This window comes from Anarhichas minor, unplaced genomic scaffold (assembly GCF_050575085.1).
Source record: "Anarhichas minor isolate MPS153535 unplaced genomic scaffold, ASM5057508v1 ptg000017l, whole genome shotgun sequence".
NCBI classification, from domain to species: Eukaryota; Metazoa; Chordata; class Actinopteri; order Perciformes; family Anarhichadidae; genus Anarhichas; species Anarhichas minor.
The window spans coordinates 16,062,105-16,089,739 of NW_027466463.1; the positions used below are offsets into that span (position 1 = coordinate 16,062,105).

Genomic DNA, 27,635 nt, shown 5'->3' on the forward strand with positions numbered 1-27,635 from the left:
TTGGATTTCTGCTCTAGAATCTGTTGCATATACCACTCCGCTGGATTTTAGCTTCTCCTCTCCATCACCACGTGTCAGACTTTCATATCGATGTGTAAAATGAATGTTACCAAAACCGGAGAATTAAGTCAAATGTAGGTTCCTGAAGCTAGGATGTTTACATGTGCAAACCCTGACCCATTACCTATTGTGTAATTACATCCTCCGTGATATTAATCTTTGAATGCAGATTTCACAGTACCTTAAAATATATTGCCTGCATACTCCCGGCAAAGTACTTTTCCAGGAAATAGGGGGGTATTAATCTCTCTCCATATGAAGAGCGTTTGCAGCAGAGCAGAGATGGTCTGTTAAAGAAGTCCTTTCAGTTGTCCGCCTCTGCCGCCATCTGCTTGTGTCCTTCCTGCTTCCTCCGCAGCTACTAGCTTTGCACTGGACTTCGTAGAGTGACAGAGCTGCTCATCGAGGCCACAACTAGAGCCTGTGTGCTCGGTACCCCTCAAACCCCCCCTGGTTCAAAATCAGGCCGGTGTTTATCAGACTACCACTCAAGCATTGTCATGGCCTCATCAGGCTGATGACTGATATCACAGATGCCGCCGTGGCTGGAAGAGATCACCGCCGTCTTTTCACTTCTGTTTCATCCGTCATTGTGTGCTAAACTGCCTGGTGAGCGGGGTAGAGGGGAGTCTTTAAAATGTGGCACAGTACACACACACAACATAAATCTGAACTGACAGGCCACCTTAGAGGTGTTCTTCACCGGCGAGGCTGCAGGCAGCAAACCAATGAGGGGATTTATGCAGATAGAATGCGTGAGATACTTCGATGAGTCACGTCTCCCTGCACGTAAATCTGAGCTGGTTGATCCACAATGATGATATATGTTGGCCTCTCCAGACGCTTGGTTACAGGACAAAGTCATAACTCTCGAGGCTCGTTTATGCAGCGCTTCCCCTCAACAGTTCCAAACACCGTCGTACACGTGTGTGTGCAAGCACACGTGAGCAATGAGCATCTTTTTCTTCGCCCTAGATGGATTACACAAACAGCCCTGAGATCAGGTGCAAGTGTTTATTCATATGCAAAGAGGAAGTGGACACACAGGGAATCTTAATCCAAACCTTGTGGCTTCAATGTCAGCAAAGAGCTGTCTAGAGAGAAGTGTTCCTTTCTTTTACAAATCACATGTTTATGATCGAATCAATCGTTGTTATGATCGCTCAGATGCTGCATTTATCGCCTTGTAATTTAATAATTTCTATCATTGCACCTCCCACTTGCTCTCTTCGCCTTGCACAATTCATTCGCACCCAGTGCTCTTAAGGCAGTCAAAATAGATAACTTATGTACAGATACAGTCGCAGCGTTAACACAGAGATCAGAAGGGGACAGTATGTTGTTGGGCTCGGGAGCCCTCTCAGGAGCTGACTCAGAGCCTGTTATCCTGAGATTTACATTTGGGATTATCTGTTTTTTATTTGTCTGCTAGCTTCTTAATGATTTGTTGTAAAGTCCACCTCGCAGCACGGTTCACTGCAATAGACTCTAAGAGGCACACTTTTGATGTGAACACATGACATGATTTGGAGTATTTGCAAATATTTACAAAAAGCAAAAGTACACTTTTTTTAAATAAACAGGAAAGGAATGTATCATCTCCTCCAAAACGGCTGTTTTTTTTAGTCTTCCTCATGCGTTTTCTTTTCTTCCTCCCGCAGCCAAAGACAAATCGGAGAAGATATTCGCTCTGTCTTTCGTGAAGTTGATGAGGTATGATGGGACGACTCTGAGGGACGGCGAGCATGATCTCATCGTGTACAAGGTAAATGTGAAGTAGCCCATAACAACACCGTTAGATGTCCGCCTGTGGTGTTCTGGTATGTTTGTTACTGGCTGCCTACTGTGTCTGTCGAGCCGGCCCTCGTGACCACAGATATGAGTCCGAGTTGAAAAAGTCTCATTAGTAGTTGCCGTAATAATAGCTTCTTTGCCTTCGATGGAGAATTGTGTGGTTGGTACGCATCCACCCCCGCAAATTAACAACTTTCCAATTAAAATTCCTTGTATAACGATACCTTTAGCAGTAAAACATCCTTTAAAGTATAGAAAAAAACATAAAAGAGATGGGGGATAGATATGGATTTCACTTGTCTTTTCCTGGAAAACCAGGCAGAAGCAAAGAAGTTGGAGGACTCCTCTCTGTACTTGAGCCTTCCCGCCACAAAGATGGAGATGGAGGAGAAGGGCTACTCCACCACGGGGAAAAACTCCCAGAACCTGGGCAACTGTTCCATCAGCAAGGACTCCTTCCAGATCTCCACGCTGGTCTGCTCCACCAAGCTCACACAGAACGGTAACAGCTTCTATGCTTCACACTTTGCATTTGCCTAGTTTTCTCTTTCTTTTGTCTTTTCTTTTTGTCTCTACAAAGTGCCTTTCTGAAGACACACTCCTAATCTGTACAGGTGTACAAGAAACACAACGCTAACTTGTCCTAACACCTGTAAACGTATGCTTATTGGCAGACAGAGAAACTAGTATTCCAGCAGTTATCATTTTCAATTGTACTTAAGAAAAACATATTTTTTCAATGTATTTTAGCCGAGTAGACCCTGGATATTTGAAACCAGCTCTGGGCCACAGCTTCTGACTTTGAAGGATGGATTATCTGTGCGCACTAACCATATATCACTTAAAGTAGGACTCGGGACCCCTGCTGTCCGAAGCTCCTTCCACCCTGTCTTTACGCGTGTGCACATGTTGGACGTTTGCCCTCGCCCAAGGGTTGTCTCTATCTTCTTCTCCTCCTGACCTACTTTCTCTTACATAACTCCCTTCTATGAGTCAGTGCCAGTCAGTCCATCTCTGCTCTGTTTACTGTTTTGTCAGTCTGGCAGAGTAATTTCCCAGGGTGCTGCGAAGATCGACACTTATTAAGCTAAGGAAATACCCATCTCTGCCCTGTGGTAAATGGATTAAGGATTTTGGCCTCTTTTGTTCCCCCAGCCTTTATACATGTTTACAAATCCCAACAGACATTACTGTAAACCCTCTTGGACGTGTTGGTATTTGCACACTGTGTTAACATTGCGGTTGTCTCGGTGCGCATTGTGTGTAAAGCTGCGTGTGAGCGGTCAAATGCTCCTAGCTGTGATTTCACAGTTACTCTAAACAGAGCCATCCTAAATGTCTGCGTGGCTTTCCTCTGCGCTTGCTTCTTTGTTCTTTTTTGGTACGCAGGACTGAGTCAACATTTTAATTGGAGCGTAAATGAAAGCTTCCTCTTTCCTCTCTGTGCTTTTTAGCCACAGCCTGAGAGAGGGCGAGAACGAAGAAGGGACAGATTCACCGCAGGCCAACTTTGACTGGAAATTAATTGTTTTGCTTTGGGCAAGCAAAACAATTAATTTCCAGTCAAAGTTGGCCTGCGGTTGGCCTGTTGACCTGTTTGAATACAAAGTTCCTCGTGCCCTTATGCTTTTGTTCGTGGTAACACAAAGATCATTTTAATTAGTCTGACAAGGGCACCATGAAAGGATACGCTTGAACTTTGAAGCAAATTGATGTTTTGTGTGGCCGAGGTCTTTGCGGTCCGTTTGTAGTATCAGAGCGCTCTCTGAATAATCCTTGTATATCCCTGTAAAAAGAAGCACTACAAACCTGTTCACTTTATTCATGTGCAAAATATGATATAATCCTTTTGAATATTTAGATTTTCCCTTCAGGAACAGGTGGTATTGCAAAGTAAAGTAAGGCCAGAGAAGATCGGCAACTTGTGGTCTGTTAAATACACTAAAGTCCTCTTAAAGTTTTAAATTGTACTAAAGGATAATTACATCTTATTACAACTTGACACCAAAATGAACTAGCAACATGAAAACATCGCTTTAACGTTCAGCCAGACTATCCAAACCACTCTATCTGAAAGCAAGCACACTCTCTCACTGCACGGAAAACTATGCATCCACATTACAGCAAATACAATAGGTCAAAGTTAATCCAGTAGTTTTAATGTGTTAACCACAATTCATGTTTACAACAGGGGTTCCAGAAAGGTTTGGCCCACCTGGAGGTTTGTTTAAAAGCTCTGTGATCGTGTGTGTCAGCTTGTGTTTGTTGCTCCCTTTTACTTTGTTTTATCAATGTGTTTTCTGCTTTCCTAGATCTAAGCAAATAACTGTACAAGCGAGTACATCCGTTAACAGAGGCGAGCCATTGTTGCTTTTCTAATGTGAATATGAGAGACAAAGTATATGAGGTTATAAACTCCATAATCGGGAGTTGCAAAAAACGTGCCTCTTGCATTTATGGAACCATCTCAGCACCTCTTGTAATATTGAAATACATACACGGTTGTTGATCTTGATGCGCCGCAGATATTCTAGAAACGCTGGATTTTCATCGGTGGCTTTGAGCAAAGAGGGAACAGCTGTCTGCATCAATCTTCTTCCGTAACAAATCTTCTCTCTACCAGCCACATACTCATGTGACCTCGTGGAAAATCGTTGCTGTCCAATAGAGACTTGAATTCGGAGGAAAAAGTAGATTTTTCATTGTTTCATTCCTAGATGTGGCCCAGATAACGTGCACGATAAACGCTCATAAAGCCACAGAAATGAGGTCACTGCAGAACCCCGAACAGGCCTTGGTTAGATCGATTCGAGGGGAGACTTTTGTTGCAGCGTATATTACATTCTACTGCGTGAAAGAGGAGGACGTTGTGTGTTGTTACCGTTTTTGTGATTAAGTTTAGTCTGCGGTGTAAATTGTCATTTAAATGGAGTCGTGTGTGGCCTCCTACTCGGCTCAGTGGGTGGTGATGTCGGCAGCTTCAGTTACAGAAGCAGAACCCGCCCAATCCGATTACAGTAGATGGGGAAGTCGTGTCAGTAGCTCAAACCCTTGTCTCAACTGTAGATGTACAGTATTTAACATCAACAAGACAATCAATCACCATTTCCTCTCCCCATTGTCCACTTCGCATATCCTTTCTACACTTTCCCTTTTTCCCTGCGTGCGAGCGACTGGCAGCAGCGTGTGTCCTGGTGAGAAGATTCAGTCCGGTAGAGCGGCTCCTCTGCTGATATTTACCTGGCACTATGCGGTGCTAATTTGCAAGGCCCCAGTAGGCGCTTGGGGATCAGGACGCTTCGTCGGCACTGCACACTGAGTTTGATTAAACAGTGAGGTGCGTGCATGCGTGCATGTATGTCTCCCATGGGTTGTCATCCCACGCCAAAGCTCTAGGAAAAGGTTTGAGTTCTTTTAATTAATCAATGCAGAGCCAATCTCTCTCTCCGACTGTGTCTGCCTGCGTTATTAAAACCTGGAGGCTCTTTTAAAACCTTCACTCACTCACTCACTCACTTCCTTTTTCCTTCTATTCTGATTCATCGTCTTCAATTTTAGACGCCCCTTCTCGGCGATTGGAGCATATATCGACGACCGAAGGGATGATTGACGATCGGTTTTTATTACGCGGATATAAAGGCGATTTTGAATCACTTTAACAGACTTAGGAATCCTTAATTACAAACCAGTTTGATCTTTGTTCTCCATAAGCCTGCTCACCATAAGCCTGTGCTGGTAAAGAGTAGTTCATGTTATTATGGCTTTGATTTGGATTGTGATATTAAAGATAATATAACAATACCAAACTGAACATGAGGCTGTGATAGTCTGTAAATGAACCAGGTTGTTTTTGGGGTGTTGATCAGACAATGGTAAATGGACTGTTAAGTTATAGAGGCCTGACCATTGAGACCATTGCTACCCTAACCCCTAACCCTTTAGTCCAAAGCACCCAGCTATTAGTTTGACAGCCCTGTCTTTCTCCTGAGCCACTGCCACCTCAAAATTAGCTTTTTGGGTTCTGTGGAATTTCAGATGTTTTGCTGTTTATAGAACAAATAATGGATTGATTCATTGTAAAAAAAATAATCAACATATTCATCAATAATAAACATTAATTGCAGCCCTTACGTTTGTCTATAACTAAATTCATGTTCACCTCAGGCTAACTGGTTGCCCACATGACATTTCACAAGACTTACTCAGGCAGGACGTTTTGGGGGTGGGGGGGAGAGAACAGTACTTTGAATGCCCCTTGCAACAGACTGCTTGCTTCGTACACATGACACCTCATCCCTGATCCCCACATCTGAGATGAGACACTCTTCTTTTTTTATTAATTAAGATAGATTTATGCATGCGGTCTCCCAGCGCTGGGAGCTCGTGTGAAGTGGCTGCTGGCTCGTCCCTGGGTATTTGCAGTGTGCTTCACTAAACGAATGCTGGAGGAGCAGCACAGATCTAATGGCAGCAAAGCTGGGAAAATATTTTAATAAAAGATAGTTTTAGGATAGAGAAGTAATGTTTATACTGTGTAAAATCGCTGTGTTTAAAAACCCTGCACTTTTAAACTTGTAACCAAATACAAGGCTGTAACTGTTAAAGAAAAAAAGAACACGCTATTATGACCACTTAGTGGTTGTGTTTGCTTGTTAAAAATGAGCAAAAATGCTCTTGTCAGGCAGTTGCACCGAAAACAAACATTTGAATGCTAATACTAAGGTTTTTTTGCATTATGATGTAACCTACTTTCCCGGAATTGATTATTCCACCACTCTCCATCTGCCAGTTTTGTAGCTTTTGAATTCGGCCTACGAAGACATCCATCCGTTCCCAAGCAAGATATTGTTTGTCGCAGGCACTTCCACGCAAACCACATCTCGCGCACACCCTGCCTCACTGTCCCACGTGTTGCAGACGGCGTGACCTCTAACAGCATTGATGATTTATTCTCATTTCATTACATTTGTCTCTCTGAGCGGCTACGCCTACAGTTTTCAAACGCGTATATCCTTGGGGAGGGGGATCCCTGCTTATTTTAGACGGGGTCTTGTGACTGAGCCCTCAGGTTTGCAGGTGATAGACGTACATCACTGTCTCGCCATGCTTGATCGGCGAGCAGAAAGAGGGAGACGTTCAGCTGCTTTTTCTACGTAGGCTTGGCTAATAAACACCATGAATCCGCTATATCTGCACTGGTCTATAGCTGGGTCGATTAGTTGATTCATTCATTATTAATCCAATGTGTTTTAACTTTAGAAAAGATCTGACTTGGTTTAGCGCGCTGGCGCTAACCATCCCTTAACAAATGGACATTTTGAGACTCCCAATTTGATAATCTGCCAAAGGTGGTCTGATCGAGCGCTCCCTTGAGCGTGATTAATCGCGCCATGACTCATCCTCTCATGACTAAATTAATTTTCCATGATTAAAGTAAGAGATCTGATAGAATGACTTACGCCACGTTTAGGAAATTCACTAACTGACTTGTGACATCTCAAACAAATGGCCCCACAACACTCATTAAATTCAAATGTTCAACCTTAATTGTCATTTCTCGCTGCCTCTCAATCTCTCTTCACGCTGTATTACCATTGGCAGGATGAGCATCGCGCTGCGCTTTGTGGTAATGGCTTTTTTTGTTTGCTTGTTTGTTTGTTTCAGTGGACTTACTTGGCCTGCTGAAGTGGCGCTCCAACACCAGCCTGCTGCAGCAGAACCTTCGTCAGCTGATGAAGGTGGAAGGCGGCGAGGTCGTCAAGGTCAGAGGGCGAAAGTCATCCTGCAATGCGCCGACTACGCTGTCGTCTTTGTTTTAACGTTGAGTCAGTGCCTTCAAAGCAGGAGCCAAAAAAACTAACTATCTTAACTCACAATCTGTTTTTAACTGTTGTATCCTTGGAAATGGACTTCCTCCCACCAGGTCAACAAAACAAATACAAAATATATACCTCAACAGCTGGCGACATTAAAACAAAGGCAGTCACAATCCTCAGTGTTTCCTGAAGGTTACAGCTTCTTGGCAGCAGTTTCACAAATGATTTCACTGTCGGAGGGAACAGGTTTGCTAAGGAGGGAGGCACAGAGCACCACACACGGTGTAGTGAAGGGCAGGAGATGACCTGCTGTCACACGTGTACGCAGGCCCTTGAAGTGCTCAGCGTGGGGCAGACGAATAAATCAAGTCTCCAGATAAAGTTTAGCATGGGCTGGTAGGGGGGGGGCCCTGTCAGATTGCAGCGTATATATCTTAGGAAGTCCTTCACCCAAACAGTTTTGATCAGGCCAGATAGATGCGTCAACCACAGCTGGAGCAGTTCATTAAACCACAGGGCTGTGATTATTATTACCAGCACATTAGCACTCAATCGCTCCGAAGCTCTCCGAGGCTGCAATTACATAACTCTTTCAGCGTGGCAGTTAAGAGACAATTTATCAACAGGGTATACACATTGCTATGGGCGTATGCTGTTTACTAGATATTATGCATACAGATTACATCATAGATAAATGATGGGCGGTTTAGATGGCTATCAGTTGTGTTTTTTTATCACCATGATGTGTACTGTTATTGAGTGAACAGGTCACTCCTCCATGTCTCTGTCACTCAGTCTGGCCTTCGTGAGATTGCTTCGTGCTTTAACCTCCTGACAACGCGTTCTATGTTTGTCTCTCGTTGAGAGCGCCATGAATCTCACCCACATCCAGATGACGGACCGTTCACAGTATACAGTGAAGGCTCCGTGTCTGACACTTTTGCGTCTGTTTTCACATTGCCTCACAATTGGCTGTGTAAATGGAGCATGCTTCCCCAGAGAAGGACGGCGTGTATAGTTGGTGTTTCTGGAGGCACTGCCGACAGGGAAATGATTACTGTCTTCATAACGCTATAGTGGCTCATGTTAGCAGCTGTAAAGGGCAGCGAATAGCCCTGTCGGAGCAGGAGTTCACCTGCCATCTAGTTATAGTTAGCTTTTATGGGCTCACATTAAACATGTTCATGATAAAGAATAATAAATTACTTGGTTAAGATTAACAATTTATTGCACTGAACATCTGTTTTGTTCTAACTTGATGTGATTTTGCATATTTTTTGCCATGTACAGTGTATCAGCATTGGAGCAATATTATTAGCAATAGTAGGATGAGGATTTGAACCGAATCGCCCAGCTCTAGAAGGATGTATTTGTTCACCAAGTGTTAGTGTTAAAGCCCCTGCTGCAGATTTTCTGCTTCCACTCTCTGCCCAAAATAGTGCACACCTTCCGCAGAGGTCCTTGGTTTGACTGTTCTCATGTATTTCCGTGTCTCTTACTCTGTTGTTAGGGGTTTTATGTCTTGTTCCTCTTGACACGACAGGTAATTTACTGGGCCTAAGGTCGTTTATCACTTTAAATGTACTCCCTGAAAGAGGGAAGAGATTTCCAAATTGACTCAGTCTGATCTGAAAGAGCAGTGAAAGCTCTTCTGGCATTTTGCCAGTGAGACTGCGACTTCCATGTCCGTGTTTTATCGTTGTGCCTGCCGTAACATGCTTTGTGCCTCTTGTCATTCTAGTTTCTGCAAGACACTCTGGATGCTCTCTTCAACATCATGATGGAGAACTCTGACAGTGACACTTTTGATACTTTGGTGTTCGATGCCTTGGTAAGCAAAGAAGCAGACAGAAACAGCGGAGCGGAATTCATACCGGGAGAGCTTCTTGTCAGTGGGAATAAACACTTCGACCCATTCGCAGCTCAGATGCAAATATAATATGTTGTCAAATCTTTCATATGCTAAACACCTCTCTTGACAGGCGCCTTTGCTCTGTGTTGTTGGCCCTTTTTGATTTACCAACAAAACCTCTTTGTGCGCTACTGTCTGTTTCCTGTTTTAAGCTGTAGCTCCAAACCACCAGGGTAAAGAATCCATTTGTTTTTGTTTTCGGGAGAGAGCAGAAAAACAAAGTATGATAGGAGCAATGTAATAGCCTTTTCTATATGCTGTGTGTTTGAGCATGATTTACCTGTGCCACGGCACATGGCAGTGCAGTCCACAAGTATTTGTACATTCACATACTTTTGTTGTTCTGGCTCTGTACCTCAATATATAGTCAATATAGTTGCAGTTCCTACAGTTTTGTCTTATTTTACATCCCATGTGCTACGTTACAGAGCTAAAACAATAGAACGTGTGTATATTGTAGCTCACAAATTATTCCCTCATCAGCTACAGACACATTGCATCTTATGTGGTTTCACTGCTGCATTAATCTGCATGAATTTGTAGGGCCAGGGTAGCATTTTGTTCATGTTGCTTGTTAAAAACAGGTCTCATTTTACTGCAGAATCGAGCACGAAGAACGACAAAATATATGAGAGTATGAGCCACAAGTGTTTGTGGTCAAATAGTTGACACGGTATCTGGCAGAATCCTCTCTACAATGCTATCGCCTTAACGTCGTGGGGTACATCTCAAAGGAACAGTTTTGATTGTCCGAGAAAGCATGTCGAGATTGTGTTGTCTGTGGTCCCAGATTATCTGCAGGCTCATGAATAGAGAGAAAATGTCTTTCTGCTCGAATGCAATCTGGTTTAACTTCCCAATCTCTGCATATTGAGTAAGACGGGCAGTTTCCTGCTCTTTATTATAAGCAATGTGCTTTACCTTCTAACGGATATGTCTCTGTTCTCTGACAGGTGTTCATAATTGGGCTTATAGCTGACAGAAAGTTCCAACACTTTAACCCTGTCCTGGAGACCTACATTCGAAAGCATTTCAGTGCCACGCTGGCATACACGTGAGTTATTTACCCTCCGCACAAATAGACCAAAGACATTTCCAGTAATAACTTCTATCCCATTTTGTGAATAGCAGATTTAACAGACTCTATATCGTTGTGTTTGAAGGAAGCTGACCAAAGTTCTGAAGAACTATGTGGACAACGCTGAAAAGCTGACGGAGCAGCTCCTGAAGGCCATGAAGGCTCTGGAGTACATCTTCAAGTTTATCGTCCGCTCCAGAGTCCTCTTTAACCAGTAGGTCCTCTTTAACCAGTAGCTCCTCTTTAACCAGTAGGTCCTCTTTAACCAGTAGCTCCTCTTTAACCAGTAGCTCCTCTTTAACCAGTAGCTCCTCTTTAACCAGTAGGTCCTCTTTAACCAGTAGCTCCTCTTTAACCAGTAGGTCCTCTTTAACCAGTAGCTCCTCTTTAACCAGTAGGTCCTCTTTAACCAGTAGGTCCTCTTTAACCAGTAGGTCCTCTTTAACCAGTAGGTCCTCTTTAACCAGTAGCTCCTCTTTAACCAGTAGCTCCTCTTTAACCAGCAGGTCCTCTTTAACCAGCAGGTCCTCTTTAACCAGCAGGTCCTCTTTAACCAGCAGGTCCTCTTTAACCAGCAGGTCCTCTTTAACCAGCAGGTCCTCTTTAACCAGTAGGTCCTCTTTAACCAGTAGGTCTTCTTTAACCAGTAGGTCCTCTTTAACCAGCAGGTCCTCTTTAACCAGTAGGTCTTCTTTAACCAGCAGGTCCTCTTTAACCAGCAGGTCCTGATGCACTCACTAACACTCGAAGAGAATGAAATGAACTAGAAAGCCCAAAACGAAACGCACAGAGAGTAAAACGAAATAAAATGTCATAAAAAAATAAATAGAATCACAGAAAAGCGGGTTTTTAAAAAGTGATTTTTAATAAGAAACGAGGTTTGCAGCCCCGATCTCCTCAGACAGGTTGTTCCAGAGTCTAGAGAGGGATTTCATGCCAGACAGCAAGAATATACATTCACGTTATTGCCAAGTGATGAAGACGTGGGTAATGGTCTCCACGTTTTGTAGGGGACGAAATAGTCTAAAGAATATTTATACTTATCGCTGGTTGGCTTATTGCTAATAGTTTTCATTTCTATATTGCTGTAGTTGTACCACAAAATCAGCATTGTGTGCAGCGTTGATTGTGCTCTCCACAGTGTGCCACTGCTGTGGAATGAAGTTGCAACAGGTGAAAATGAATGGTGTTAATGGCGAGGTGGTGATTTATAATGGATGTGTTTATAATTGGCTGCGGAGATGTTAAACGGATGATAGTGTTGTCGAGCCGCTGAATGAGACGGAGGGGCTGATGTATGATCCTGGTCTAATTGAGTGTGCAGAGTTTGATTGGTTTTTCTGTCTGATGTCTAGAGGACGCCTCGTCCTTTGCCTCACGGATCAGACTCCAGCAACGCCGCTCTCTTGTAGGGCCGTCCGTGTTCACGCAACCTTAAAGAGGACCTCCTGTCTGTGCTTTGTCGTTGTCGAAGCGCCTCCTTTGGTTGGGTGCCAGTGTCGGCTCTGTCGGGACTTTGTTATCAAGTTAGAAATTCTTCTCAAGTCTGAAGCTGTGTTTGTTGAAGCCCGTCATGCAGCTCTGTCAAGAAGGTGCCGAGGCTACATCGGCACGTGTTTGGCTTTTCATCGCGGGCCCCGCAGAGGAGATACTCTAATCACACACTTCCCCCCCCTGTGACTTGTGAGTGGTGTGGCTGTCAGGAGCTCAACTCTGCTCCTCTGTGCTGCAGGTGAGAGGCAGCTTTAAGTAATTGTTGTTGTAGGACCCCAGGACGGATGCCTCTAATCCCATGATTTCTGTAAGCCCTCAACAGTGACTATCATGGGCCATGTAATACCTGCAGCCCCATGAGAGATTGTGGCAACACAAAAACCCACCTCTCTGGAAGCAGGCCAGTGAAATCTGGTGCAGTGGAGCAATCCAAACACTTCACACCTCTCTACCCTGCCTCCCTCTCTGCTTCAGTGTGTGTTTTTGAAAACAATTTCAATTTGTCTCTCAAAGTTTTTAATTTATTTAATCTGAGCGGTTGATGCACTAAATTGCCTTGCAATGAGCACCACGTGGCTCATTTACAGTTAATACCCAGTTTGGGGAGATTTATGGGCTCTGCAAGTGGGATGAAATGCATTTGCATTTTTTGGTGGATTATAGAGGAAGCCCTGCTTTGTGTTCCCGTGCACTATTTTCCAGCCATTGTTCTGTGATCATTGGCTTTTGGTGGCTGCAGTCTCTGGGCAGCATTTGCTCCACATAACCAAACTCGCAGGAGATTTGCTACGCATGTTTAGAAAGTAAGCTCACATGACATTTGCTTTCTGTTCCTCGCATAGTATTCGGGGAGAGTCATTAGCATAGGTCATTAATTTTTTTTCAGATTTTTGTTTCCACAACAACAACAGCAGCAGGCAGGTGCTTCAGGGTCTTGTCGTGTTGTTTTAAATGCTAATCCGGCCGGAAGAAAGAGTGACGTCTGTGGCTCCGATCCAAACTTATTAGCACTGATAATAAACACCGGCCATTCTGCTGGCTGCTTTTAATGATTTAACAGGGAAGCATCAAACTCTTGTTGTTTTCCACTGCGGGTGGGGCTGTTTACACAGGGATGAAACAAACAACAGCCTTGTGATCATCTGCCAATGTAATTCTCTACTTTTATCTCCTCCCAGGCTCTATGAGAACAAAGGAGAGGCCGACTTCATGGAGTCCTTGAGGAACCTGTTCACATCCTTCAATGACATGATGAACAGTAATTCAGAGAACACTGGCATGGTGAAGGTAGGCCGACTATCGCGCAAGTCCAACTGCATGCTGTCGCTCCAACTCTTTGCCAAGAAATAGCTGCTGCTGCGTGAATAGTAAACAACTGCTGCGGAGTGAATAATACTAATACATCTGCTGTGATTTGCTTTGGATGGCATGCTCTGTAGTTGTAGACGCATCTGTCTTGTTAGATATAAACTAATATACAGCAGCTTATGAAACATTGATGTTTGGCTTCTGCATTATCTGTTTTCTTCACCTTTGTCACGTCTCTTTGTGCAGATTTTCCCGATCTTTACTCTCATTTGCTCTCTTGTGTAAAATTATTAGGCGCATACAATAAAAGGTGTATATTAAAGAGCATCTTAAATGGGTACTTAAAGGAATCGTTCAGTATTTTGGGAAATACACTCATTCACTTCAGAGTGAGTTAGAGGAGACCGACACCACTTCCGTGAATGTAAGATATATATATTTGAAGATGCAGCCAGCTAGCTTAGCTTTGCTTAGCATGAATGCTAACCTGGCTCTGTCCAAAGGTAGCAAAATCTGCCCACAGGCCCTCTGAAGCTCACTAGTCTTTCACCTTATATCCTTGAACACGGTAGCCGTTTCCAGTCTTTATGCTAAGCTAAGCTAACTGTCTACTTTCTGTAGATTCTTACAGTGTTTACCGCATAGATCCGAGAGTGGTGTCGATCTTCTCATCCAGCTTTTGCCAGGAACGCGAGTAAATGTGTTTCCCAAAATATTAAACTATACCTTAAAGATCAGGGCTCAGTCTGGAACCTCGGTTCTTTTAAGGTATGGACCGGAATGCATCTGCTGCAACAAATATCAAAAGCTGATGAACTCTATGGTTTTTCGTGCAGCCCTAATCTTTCACATGTTTCTCGCATCCACACATTATATATGTTTGTTCTGTGGTTTTTTTCTCTTCTCTTTCTGTTCGTCTATATGTGTGTTTGTGTTTGTCCTCTCCGTCTCACTCTGACGTTGACTGTCCTGTGGTCTGGGGCTCCTCTGGCCTTCTGCTCTTTAGCTGCTCCTTAAGGTATTTATTTCCCTGCCTTGCTCCTTGAGCCTTTCAGCTCTTTCCATTGTTCTTGGATTTGTTTTTGCCCTTGACCCCAAACCCAGTGACTCCACATTTGAAACAAACCCACAAGAGTCTATATTTTTGCAGGTGCACTTGAAACCTGCTGATGTGCACACACGCCTACGCTTTCAGAGATAACATAATCGCGGTGTACATGCATATTGGCACAGCTACAGTAGATCCATGTGCACGCTCAACCATGGGAGAAGCTCAGGAGTCAATTAGGAGTCAGTTGCTGTGTAATTGGGTGAGATATTGGCTTTACTGTCAGTAAATTAAAAACTGATCTTGAGGAACGGGCGAGGAATGCTGGTTTCTTCCCAAGTCCGCCCTTGTGAAAGCACTGTGACAGGTGGAAGCTAATGAGCAGTCCCATCATACCTCAAGTCTGAATCCTGATGAACATCTGGACAGACCGACACACACTCAGACGAAAACTTTGATACACACACACACACACACACACACACACACACACACACACACACACACACACACAGACTAATGCGTGCTCCTGGTGAGTGTGAGGTGCACACAGGAAGAGGAGCAGGAGACACAACTCCTCTGAGAATAGCTGTGACACTTCACACAACACATCCCTGCACAACAGGTGGTACTTAAGTTGTTGCTGAGAACAAAGTAAAAAAAAAAGAAAAAAACTTTCTGATGAAATGGCTTCTTCAAAGTGTAAACAGATGCAGTTGAGCAGAGCCAGGATTGCTAACCGAATCAAAGTTAAGCAGCACCTTTCTGAAATCCCAAGTTTCAGCCTCCCAGACTCTTTCTGTCTGCAGAGGGAGGTGGAGGTGTTGATATGCACACGCACTAAAAATATCTATTTAGATGAGATTAGATTAAAGCTCTTTTATTCGTTTTTTTTGGGAGGTCGTGACTATATCCATGTTTGAAAAATGGAGCTTTAGAGACAGCACAGTGTTCCTCTGCGCTGCGTGCAGACATGATCAGATATATGTTCAGTAAATCTAACTACTTGAACAAAACCTCTGTTAGAAATCCGGTCTGAAGTCGGCAACAAAGCATTTGCTCGCTCACCAACTTCCTTTGAACATCGCTAATTACCTTTCACACATTTTCATTTTTTTACAACCATGCACAGTAACAAACGGGATCGTAGCTGGGCGAAGTCCAGTGTGCTACTTCTGTATAGCTAATCAACCTCTGAGTCAGAGCGGCACTGCTGCTAATTTGCACAGATGCTATATAAACACTCCAACCCACCTTGGCCGGCCTTTAGCAGCAGGCAGTTAGAGAGACGGAAGTATCAGCTTCCTTAATCATTCCCGTTATTAATGAAGGTTCTGTTATCGGCTACTGGTGGCACGCACTTCACGTTTTTATTGTAGTATTGATGGGCACATGTAGATCATATCTGGCTGCATCTATCAAGGTATCATTCCAGAGATATCAGATATGGATCCCAGTTTATTTATTACTCGTCATAACACCTCCCACAACGAGTTGATAAACGCAGAGCCGCTCAGAGTATCATACAAACACGTTCCGGCATATTGCTCATCAAAACAAGTATTATTCTCATCAACGGATTAATTGTTCTAGTTTATGGCCGACGGGAGGCGAAATGTGTACTACAGCATGTGTGCTACTGAGAGCCCCACTGTTTTCATTAGTGAAACATTTACACTTAACTGCTATGGAAAACACTGTATATACTAATGTGGGATGGAGTAGCCTACAAAATCTAAACTAATTAACTTGAAAGGTTTCTTTTCTTTTTTTTGGTTAAGGGTGCTGCACTGAAGTACATTCCCACCATCGTCAATGACGTCAAGCTGGTCTTTGATCCAAAGGAACTAAGGTAATTTCGTGTGCTCCGTCACGTTTCTAATGCTGTTGTTGTTACAATGACGCCTGCAGTACACAATTATAACTATAAAGGGAAAAGTATTCATTGATAGAGGTGAACTGCTCTCTCTGCTCACTATTTCTGTGCTTTTATTTTGTAAGACCTGACTGTAATTTGCATCTTTCTGTGAGTTTCTCAAACTGACGGGTTGTTGCTGAAGAGCACAGGAAACGTTCCAAAGACTGGAATGGAAGGAGGAATCTTAATTGCTTGTGTTTTTGGAACTGCCGCTTGAATTAAAATGTCGCGTTGAGATGAATCCCTAACAAGCTCATGGGAGGTTTTGCCGCTGTAAAGACTTCTCTCTCTACCGTAGGCTGTCTTTAGTCAACAACCCAACATTCTGTAGCTGTACTGTGATCGGGCAGCGATTTAAAATGCTATTTAAAACGGATAAAAACAGAAAAGAAAACTTTGTAATCCGTCATTAACATCTTTCATTATTGAAATGATGGACTGTAGATTTCAAATGACCAAAATCAAGTTTCATATATATATTTTTTTTTTTTCAAAAAATCAGAGGACATTGCATTTGTGATGAATGCCTCATGGGTGTGCCCTTGGTTTTCTGCTCCATTTAAATGTCTTTGATCAGTTATGCTGTAAGGACACGGCACAAAAACAAAACAGAATAGCCTCATTTGTGGAGCGTCACATTTACAAATATACGAAGAAAGCTTTTCTAATGCATTCAGCGAAAAACTTTTCAACTGCAAATGAGTCTTTAATAACATATTTCCTTTTTGTTCAAACTAATTTGTTAATTGTAAATATTTAGTCGAGACAAATATATTCATATTGGCTCATATTTAGTTCTGATTGTCTCATTAGGAAGGTTGCTTTCGACCAGGCAGAGTCTGCTTGTCTGAAAACTACTCTTTTCCTAACGATGTTCTATTTGTTCTGATGGAAGTCAGGAGAGAGGGGTTGAATTAAAAGGAAGACTGTGAAAAGTGTCACGCTGTCTGCTCTTTCATTAAAGTAATGTCATCCAAAGCTTTACATGTTAAATCCAAAAAAGGGAGCAAGCAATAGGAGAAATTAATTCACTTTCATGAAATAAAACCAAAAGTACAATTTCACGCAGCATAAGCCATATATTGGGTGATTGAGGCGGTTGTTTATACCATCATGTAGTTAGTAAATTATGATGAGACAAGATGCTGACAGGATCGGTCCACTGCCGTCCACTGAAGCGGGGGTCTTTTGTCAAAGGTGGAAGATAGTCCTCCAGCCCATCCATTCTGTCAACCAGCCGCCGTTCCTCCATTCAGCTTTCACAGAGTGTTTTTTTTTTTTTTTTCCTCACCTTCCCTCTCGATTCAATTCAGCACGTCCTTCTCAAGAGTCTGACACTGATCTCAGGCGAACACATGGTGTTCACTCTTCATTGTGTCTTTCATAATGAGGCGCACGAGCATTTGTACTGCTACCAGGAAATGTTGATTGAATTATTGGGTGACACCTGTCCTGGTTGTAGGGCTGCACAATAAATTGAATATTAATCGTGATCATGAGTACGACTGCGACTCCCACATGATGTTGTGATATTGACTTTTAAAACGACAGAGAGCAGGTGTGCAAAATGAAAGTGCACCTTATTTTAAATTAAATTTTGATGCAAAGATTTGATTATTTTAATCATAATTTTATTTCAAAAGTTTTATTTAAATGTGAAAATGCAAAACAAATATTTTGTTCCGAAAATGAATTAATTATCTTGAGAAATAATCTGATTCTCAGTATTGATCAAAAATAACCGTGATCCTTTTGGCCATAATCGTGCATCCTTACCTGGTTTTAACAAGTGCAATGCTACAAGCTCTGCCATCTTTTCTGTGGTTTTAGAGGAAACGACGAGAGAAAAATCTTTTGAGGCCAAACTGGAGGCGACTAAATTGAAACCGTGGGGGTGTGGGGGGTGTTTCATCCCCTGCCAGAACCTTTTCTTTCCTCCTCGAGCCTCAGCTTGCCAGCATAACAAGCACCTGGCCTCTTCATTGAGGAGGAAATGTCAGCTTTATGTGTCTGCGTGAATGGAGATTCATCTCTCAGGCTCTGAATAGTTGAATGCCCATAGTGTAGGATCTTGCTGAGCTATGCTGTTGGTCGTCTTACAAAAAGGAAAAACTATTCAGTTGAATAGTGTGCATTGTTTACACGGCTGTATCAAGCTAGACAGCCTTCACGACAGCAGCTTTGTGCAACAGAAGAACAACACTTACGTCTACTGGAGCTATTGGCAGTGAAGGTCCCACACACCCAGGTGTTTTCACTGATTTGGGCTGATTACAATATTGAATATAAAATGCGGTTTGTCAAACTTACATTTAATGAAGTTAATATAATACAATTATTTTAGGAATTATTTATAACTGTAATTTTTATATTGGTCCAAAGTACTTTGAGAATGGGGGTACTGATACTCTAAATACTCTGCTACTAATACAACCGGAGATATCTCCGATAGCAAGCTGTTCTCAGGTCAGTTCTTCTGGGTCAGTTGACAAATCTGTAATGTCTCACACTATATATATTGTCATATCCTCCAACCCCAGCCAGAATATCTGAAAGGTACCTGTGTGGATGTGCAGGGCCTTTTTAATTGCGTTTTTGGATGATTGCTCGTGATGGGAAGCAGTCAGCCAGCTCAAGACGCCCGATCAGTCTGACCTTTTTGTCTTTATTGTCCTCCTTCTGTCTCCGTAGCAAGCTGTTCACCGAATTCATCCTAAAGGTTCCTCTTGGTCGCCTGGTGAAACAGAAGCTAGACTGTCTGATTGACATTGTCCACAGCGATCTCTTTACTCATCACGGTGAGAGCACACACACACACACACACACACACACACACACAGACTGTACTCACAGTTCTTCAGTGCATGCACCTCCACTCACGGAGCAGTGATATAGGCAATCACAAGCACCACCTGCCTCCTCTTGCCAGCTCTGTGTGAGCCCCTAGTCCAGGTCATTGGTGAGGCGTAGTGGGAATCCCTCTTGTTATCAAAGACAGTTGAGTGATCTCATTGCTAAAATCAACAGGACTCAAGTCTCAGCCCCTCTCCTCTCTGTTTTACATCTAGAGATGTAATACTACCATACTATTTAATCCTTTTTCTTTGAAGTGTGTTTATCAGGTTATTATGTACTCGTTTCCTTTTCCTTGTTACACCCCAACAACACTCCAGTACCATACACATTCACACTTTTATAGATTTTGCTGGAGGCAGCAGTCCTCTGAGGCCATGTTAGGTTAGGCCCTGATTTAGAGACAAACACGGCCACACAAACACACACACACGCACACTGTAGAGTGATGGTAAATTAAATGCAAAGTTCTCAACCCAATGAAATACCAACTGTGATTTAATGTGGCTGGCGGGGACTGCACATGTCTCAGAGCGTTCGGCCAACGTAAAAGAAGTGGACAACAATTATCCACTTGCACGGCTGCTCTCCGCCTCCGTTATCAGCACATGTTCAGTTCAGCATGGATGTACAGGAGAGCAATATGGCGTCTGGACTGGGTGTGATGGCACATTTGTCCTAATGAATAACCTAGTTTGATGTTGAATATAACAGTGTAAGATTCTCTGCCTTAACTACTCTGGCATCTTAAGATTGTCTGATTGGTGGTTTGGCCATTTTAGTGAGAAACTATTGAAGGGAAATAATAATAATAATAATAATTTTTATTTGTATAGCGCGTCCCAAGCTGGGAGCACAAAGTGCTCAGTGTGTCATGCTCCGGTCATTACTATTGATCTGTTGCTGGTGTGACTGTGGAAAGGCGAGCCTCCCTGATGCTTGTGAATGGCCTGCTGATCAGCCGGAGGGCTCGTTGCTGTGATGCAGATGCAGGATATCCCGCCGCTCGGTTCCTTACAAACAGCTTCACGCACTGGTGCTTTGATCATCTCCAGTAGTCTATTAAGCGTATGCATGCTTTTAAACCAGTGATTGAGAAGGCTTAACTGCCAAGTAAAATTGTCCTTTTCACATCGGTATCAAGCTGAGCCTCCACTTTGGAGATGTTTTATTACAGATAATGACCAGGGCGATGAGCAAATGGATCAGCCAGACAGTTCTTAAAGGTGGTCTAATCAGCTGTGGTTGTTAGATGCATCCCGATCCCCAGGAGGGCCCTGAAAGGTTCCCTTGCCAGACAATCCCGAAGTGAAATGAAGTGGAATACTTGGAGCAAATGAACAACCAGCAAAGAGGCATCTACCTTAGATGCTCAGCTTGGACTTTCTTAGCTCATCACACGCTCAGCAATATGCGTTGAATGTCTTTTTTTCTTCTTCCTGTAGGCTGCACAGTGATTAACATATTAACTGTTTCTGGGTTAAAGCACATCCTAAATGAGTATTTTTCAGTCCCCGATGGTCTTATTTCTGTTCAAAATGACGGCTTTTAGACAATAAGACGGCATCCTTTTCTCCAAGGGCTTCCTGTATACGTTTGAAATTGAAATGCTGCGTGTTGAGTGTGATTTGGTATGCAGACGCAATTCACTGCTGCAGATGGAAACTTAATGAACTCTGAAAAGAGGGAAGTTTTTCGTGTCTTTTTTTTTTTTCTTTTCTATTTTGGAGGCACATCGTCACGTCACCTTCACTGTTTATGATGTGAAAGGAGAGAGCGGCACGGGCGCATAAATCACTCGCAAATGGGCTCATTGGAAGCAAACAAATATGTCAGCTGCTCTCCCGGTCTGTGTTAAAGGGGAAAATCACTGTGGCGCCTAAAATCTGTTTGCGCTGGAAGTTTGAGGAGTGCGCTCATGGCCTAGCTCGATAGTTCCAATCTGTGCACACATGCATGTGCACGCTCACATGTGTCCATTTATGTGTCACAGTGTGTTACTACCTGTGTGTATTTTGAGTTGGAAGGAGGCATGAAGGGAAAGGGGGCCCCGTAAAAACAAGTTATTAAACTCTACTCTACTCCTCAGATAGGAGATTTATATTATTATAGCTCCACTGTAGAGCAGCCTATCCATAACCCTGCCATCAGACATCAGAAACAAGTCACTTATTTGTTATTTTTGAGATTTACAGTCAACGCTGTAAACTCTGTCGAAGCATTTTCCTGCCACTGACCAGTGGCTATAGGGTTATTGCTCATGAGGCTCCAGGGGCGGCGGCAGAGTGGACAGGTCCAATACTTTGGTCCAAAGTGAAATATCTTGACGACCATTTTATAGTTCGGGCTAAGACCTGCTGACTTTGGTGATCCTTTTGAGCTTTTATCCAGCGTCACCAACAGCACTACATTTACACTGCGAGAAGTGATCGTTGGATTTCCATGTAGGTAGTGGTGGATAATTACGATAATTAAGACATGAGGATGCATATTCTTGATTTTGATGTCCCCCTTGCCTGTAGCAACAAACTCGAGGCAGGTTGTCAACTTCTTACACAAGATGTCCCAAAATGTACAGGAAAGATTGCCATGACATTTGCTGAGCAAGATCACGCTCCCCGAAGAGTGAGCTCCTTTTTCTGTTTAATTGAGAGACCGATTTAAGGATCCTCAGCTGGAAAGCATTATATATTTTGGTCACTGTTGCCTAATCATTGCCCCAGCCTTGGGTTCAAAAATGAGGAAAAATGACATGCAAATGTTGGTAACTTTCATGCTCTTCAGAGGATAAACCTTTCCTTTGGTGCCACCTTCAGCTCAAACTTGACATGTTTCTCTCCACAACTTTAAAGGATATAAAAATTTAAATTTTCTATCTATTATTTTTTTTATTTCTACATAAACAACACTCTCACTGTTCAACACACAAAGTTGATGCGTGTTTTTTTTTTTTGTATAATTGCAAAATGATGGTTCATCATTTGGACCCCATATTTAGTTCACACACTGTCTTCAAGTAGGAGCTTCCCTGTAATTATTTTTGAATAAGGATTATACGAAGGCATTCATTATGTAAGATTTCCTAGATTGCTACAGGAGAATCATCTTGTAATTGATGCACTAATCAATGCCTGAGTCATTAAAGTGTAATTTCAAATTCTGCAGAATCCTTTTATTTGTTAAATTGCTAAATACAAGGCCATGCATTGTCTCTGTGTGGAGCCATGTCTTAGGGTGAGTTCCAGTAATACTGACATCTGAAGACATGAAGACATTCCCCTCAGTCAAAAGCATGGTGGGATGAAAACATCGGCATCCTTTCTTCATCTTCACCTCTACTGTGTCAATCCATACTGTTCAATTGTACATGTAGTTCCTTTAGAAAGAGGTCATAGAACACATAACACTGGATGGATTCATGTTTAATACCTCTGGGTATCGTTTACGAAGAGGTCGCCGAAGTTGACGCTGTTCATTACGCGTTACACTTCGCTGTTAATCATTCGGCCTTGAGCAGTATTGACTGTTGGCAGAACTTTATGTTTGTGTGTGTGCGTGTGTGATTTCATTAGTAATGAAGTTAGGAGTTGTATCTTGTCCCAGTTGAGTGGCTTGTTGAAGCTGTAACATTTATCTGTGAAGCAGAGAGCTTGTATTGATTGTGAATGGAAATCCATTGCTGGGTAGCCCTTTTGAACAGCGGTTCCCCCCCCCACCGTGTCATTATAAAGATTGGTATTGAAGAGAACTGTTGTCCCTGTAGTCCGCCACCGCATGGGAGATGATTTCACACCATGTACTGCTTTTCAAAACTTGTCCTTTTATTTTATGTAATTTAAAGTTGTATTGAATTCTATAAAAGTAATATCCAACACCAAAAAAACAGGCAGGTAACCTAACAGACATTGATATAAAGGTAGTTATTTGGTTGCAATAATGTGGTGGACACTAGTACATGGCGACAATTCCAATAACAAGAAGAAGATTATTGCCACGGTTAGGTTGCTTCCTGCGGATATATATCCGCTGAAGTAGTCCCATTGTTCTTTAACCATATCATTTTTACAGTTTCATCTTTTTTCATGTCACAATTCCCCTCATTTGTCCCAACATACTTTCGGTGTAGGAGTTTTCAGCTCACCCTAGTATAGGGCACTGTTTATTAAACTGCATCACTACAGTTGTTTTTTTTGTCCCCAGCGAAACATAACTTCCGGTGACCTGGGCAGTTCACATTCTAACCACTCACCCATGTATCCCAGAACATTTCTCCACAAGGGAGACCCATTTTATTGAGTCCAGTAGGGGTGAACTATTTTATATTGAATACATTTGTCTCTGGCTAATCGGGTCTTTTCCCTACACCGTCCTAAGGTTTTACTGCCATCGTTACTTACCCAAGGACATGTCCCATACCACCTTGATGCTTTATGAAACTGTATTGGAAGTTTTAGGTATTATTCCATCGGGTTAATTTCTTTATGTTGTAAAGTGAACCATTTCTTTATTTTTTATTGTAAATATTTCTCGATTTGAACCCTATTCTCCTTTTCTTTTAATATGACATTCATATCAATACTCTACCTTTGTGTTTGTCAGAGCACTGCTCGGGAACATTGAGAGGTGTTTTATTTTGAACTTTCTGGCAGAGGGGTTATCAATTTATATTCTCGCCACAAATCAAAAGAATATTCACTTAACCCCGTAACTGATACTCTGCATATTTTCATTAAACCACCCTAACTCCAGTATTTGTGCCAAGGCTTTTAATATGACCCCACAGACATACACAAATGCCACTAAGATTGAAATCAGAAGGTTTAATAACAAATATGATAATTTTGTGGCAGACTGCTGTAGGTCTACCTCCCGTGAGAATACTCTCTATCTCTGCTGTCCTCCGTGTCCAATTGCCAACCAAACTCTCTTCCCTGTGCAATTGGAAATTCACTTTTTGATGTTGGCGCCTTTTCATTTGGGTTTGGTTTGTATGTTGTGTTGAATTAATTATAACTGTTACTTTGACAGTTAGCAAGAAAGGTATTGTTTTCTACGATGAGTCAATAATGTCATTTTTGTGGCAGGACTAATTGGCTGTGCTCTGAAAATATGCCTGACTCTGATTGGCGTTTATTCTGACATCATGCTGTTGCACTGTTAACTATTCCAAATGATTTTGGGAGGTTTTGCCACATTCAGTTTAATTAATAAATTCATTCTGACCATCGTTTTAATTTGAGCCTCTGAGCTGCGATGAAGCCATTAACGAGCTGCGTGCGTCTTCGTCGAGAGTGTGTCGAGAGCATATGCCGTCCTGCCTCGTGCGATCCATCATCTGCTCCATGTGTTGAGCGGGGTTGTAAATGTGTGTATTTGCTGGCGTCCCCGCAGATTGCAGAGAGATCTTCCTGCCGCTGATGACGGACCAGCTGAAGTTCCACCTGGAGAGGCGCGATGAGCCGAAGGCTTGCTGCCAGCTGCTTAGTGACATCCTGGAGGTGCTCTACAGGAAGGATGTGGTGAGGAACACCGCTCTCTAGTTTTATCTGCTTTTAGTTCCCTCTGGGATGAATAGTAGCAGATCAAGGGGGTCCAGGAGAACCTCCATACAGAAGAAAGCACGTTTCGACTGTGGCTGTTTGACAGAGTAGCTCCTAATCAGTGTGCTATTCCTCATTTATTTGTTTGCCCTGCTTGCACATTTTGCAGCACTGTTAATTTACTTACTTGTCGAGTTGGTGATGGGCTCTGCTGGTAAATCAATCACTGACCCAGTTATGTAGCCAGTCAAAGCTATCACGGGTTAATCTATTGATTGTTTATCTAATTAATTAGTTATTTGTTTAGTAGCATAAATGAACTTACCACTATACCATTACAAGTCCCAAGAGCCCAAAGTGACGTCATCAAATAGCTTGTTTTGTCCTGACCAACAGTCCGAACCCCCACAACATTCAATTTGCAATTACATACAACAGAGGAAAGCGGAACATGTTCACATCTGACAATCTTCCCTTTAGATGAAGCAATTAATCATCAAAGTTGTCAACTTTCTGTGGATCAATGAATGGATTAATCAACTACTTGTTTGTTACTGAAATCTAGCTTTCACTGAAGTCCACATTCCTCACACTCTCATGCACAGACTATAACAAACACACACACACACACCTACACACAAACACTCAGCTGCTTCCTGAGTGTGTTTCATCCTCTTCCATGCCCAGACACCTGATGTCCTCCCTCAGGCCCTCTCAGACTCCCCTCACCATTGATCACCACGGCCTGGCCTCCCACACTCTACTCTATTCGGGATTATCTCCCACTTCCTCTCCCATTCACACTCCTTCTGTCTCTCTGTGTTTTTCTTCCTCTCCCTGCCCTGCTCTGTCTGATGTGTGTCACACTTACTGCGTTGGAAGGCGATACTCCCTCCTCAGATAGTTTATTCTCCCCAGCGCTGCTCTGTGAATGTTTGTGTGTGTGTGTGTGTGTATGTGCACAGACCTGCGTGCACGAGTTCTTCAACCGCAGAAAGAGCTGTGTAAATTATTGAAAGTTGAGGTTGACGCTGCAGAGCTCGGTCCGCTTGGAAGATTCCCCCCACAGACGGGTAAAGACAGTGAGAAGCCCTGTGCTCACTCAAACTCACTAACAAGCAAGTCCATGGAAAAAAACATCCCACTTATGATGGCGGTACAACTGCTTCCCTCTCCAAAAGACAGGATTCACAATACATAAATCATTTTGGCTGCAACAGTCATGTTTTTCAGGTCTCTTAGCACAAAATATCCTCAAAGTATCTTCAGATTTTTTTGTGTTTTGAAAGGCAGTATTGGCATTTGTAATATCTATTGATTAAGACAAAAAGATGTTGTAATGACACCAACAGCAGTAAAGCAACCTGTGAACAGATTTCATTGAAATGTTGTGGAAAGTTGAGCCACGGACCAAGAAACAAGCAGTTGGAGTTGTTCGTGTCCCGTGTGAATCCAGAAGTCAACGCTGATTGTGTCCAATGCGAAAACGTGAACTAGAGCCTGTGTTTGGTTTGTCCATTCTGGGCTACTGTAGAAACATATCGGCCGGCAATGTAGAAATAAACTGCTCATTCTAAGGTATTGGAAACACAACGGTTCTTATTTTCAGGTGATTATACATGAAAGAAAACGTACTTAATAATGTTATAATCCATATCTCCAAATATATCCCTCTAAATGCTACACGCTCTCCCTTTAAGTAATGCCACTTCCTTTATTTTGACCAAAACCACAATGTCTTCTCAAATCGAATAAAATAGTAGTGTAGCCTAAACCTAACCAAGTTGTTTCCTGTGAAAACAGAAGTATATTTTGAAAAGACTGTATGCTTTTCAACGAACACAGATTGACAAGTGTTGAGGAATCACTTTGTGTATGAAAGATACATTGTCTATGGTGATGTGTTCTACTTGCAAATCTACATGACGAGCTCTACGTCCATCTGAATCACCAACAGCCTCTCAGAATCCAGGTTTGCGGGTTCTTCCGAGACTCGTCAATTTGCGGTGACATTCGAAATCTAATTTTAAAAAACGATGGAGCCACCGATTTTGAAATTAGAAGACATGTTTATAGCCATTGTGGCAAATGTAAGAAATTAATGACTGGAATTTTATTTTTATTTTTTTTTTTGCAGGGTCCCACCCAGTGGCACATGCAGATCGTCATGGAGAAGCTGCTGAGGACCGTTAACAGGACCGTCATTTCGATGGGCCGCGAGTCCCCTCACATTGTAAGTTTGCTGTGTACCCACCACCCGCTCTCTGTTTTCTTCTGGTTATCACACACATACAAACTCGTACACTTGTGCACACACACACACACATGCGCGCAGGCACACTCCAATTTAGAGGCTCCTGTATCCCAACCAGCTTAGCTCCCACAGGCCCACTGCAACTCCAATTCCATTCCAAAGCTATCATTAAAGGTAAAGTCTACCTTGGTGGAATGCTTTCACACAACCTCAATCTAAGACTTGCTTTGATCTGCTCATATCTTTCTCTGTGTGTGTGTGTGTGTGTGTGTGTGTGTGTGTGTGTGTGTGTGTGTGTGTGTGTGTGTGTGTGTGTGTGTGTGTGTGTGTGTGTGTGTGTGTGTGTGTGTGTGTGTGTCACGATGTTTTAGTAGGCATGTCTTTGCCTGTTTTTTGAAATTTGTCTTTTATTTAAACATATCTGATTCTCTGTGCTGTAATCTAGGAAACACAACCCCCGTATCCCTCCCACTGTCATTCTTCTCCCAATCACTCTCTCAGCTGGAGCTCGGAGGCAATTAAAGCACTTATCAGTCATAGTATAAATATGCTGTCTGCCT

At 42.7% G+C, this 27,635-nt stretch overlaps 1 protein-coding gene across 1 annotated transcript in view; it reads left to right on the forward strand.

Annotated features, from left to right (window-relative positions):
- dock1 (dedicator of cytokinesis 1) overlaps positions 1-27,635 on the forward strand; it is a 149,884-nt gene that overhangs the window by 31,345 nt on the left and 90,904 nt on the right. Inside the window, exons 17-27 of the mRNA XM_076093943.1 lie at positions 1,722-1,825; positions 2,173-2,356; positions 7,519-7,616; positions 9,412-9,501; positions 10,536-10,636; positions 10,746-10,874; positions 13,333-13,441; positions 16,292-16,362; positions 19,120-19,226; positions 24,673-24,800; positions 26,959-27,054. Of these exons, the coding sequence (XP_075950058.1) occupies positions 1,722-1,825; positions 2,173-2,356; positions 7,519-7,616; positions 9,412-9,501; positions 10,536-10,636; positions 10,746-10,874; positions 13,333-13,441; positions 16,292-16,362; positions 19,120-19,226; positions 24,673-24,800; positions 26,959-27,054 (1,217 nt within the window). The remainder of the gene's footprint in view (positions 1-1,721; positions 1,826-2,172; positions 2,357-7,518; positions 7,617-9,411; positions 9,502-10,535; positions 10,637-10,745; positions 10,875-13,332; positions 13,442-16,291; positions 16,363-19,119; positions 19,227-24,672; positions 24,801-26,958; positions 27,055-27,635) is intronic.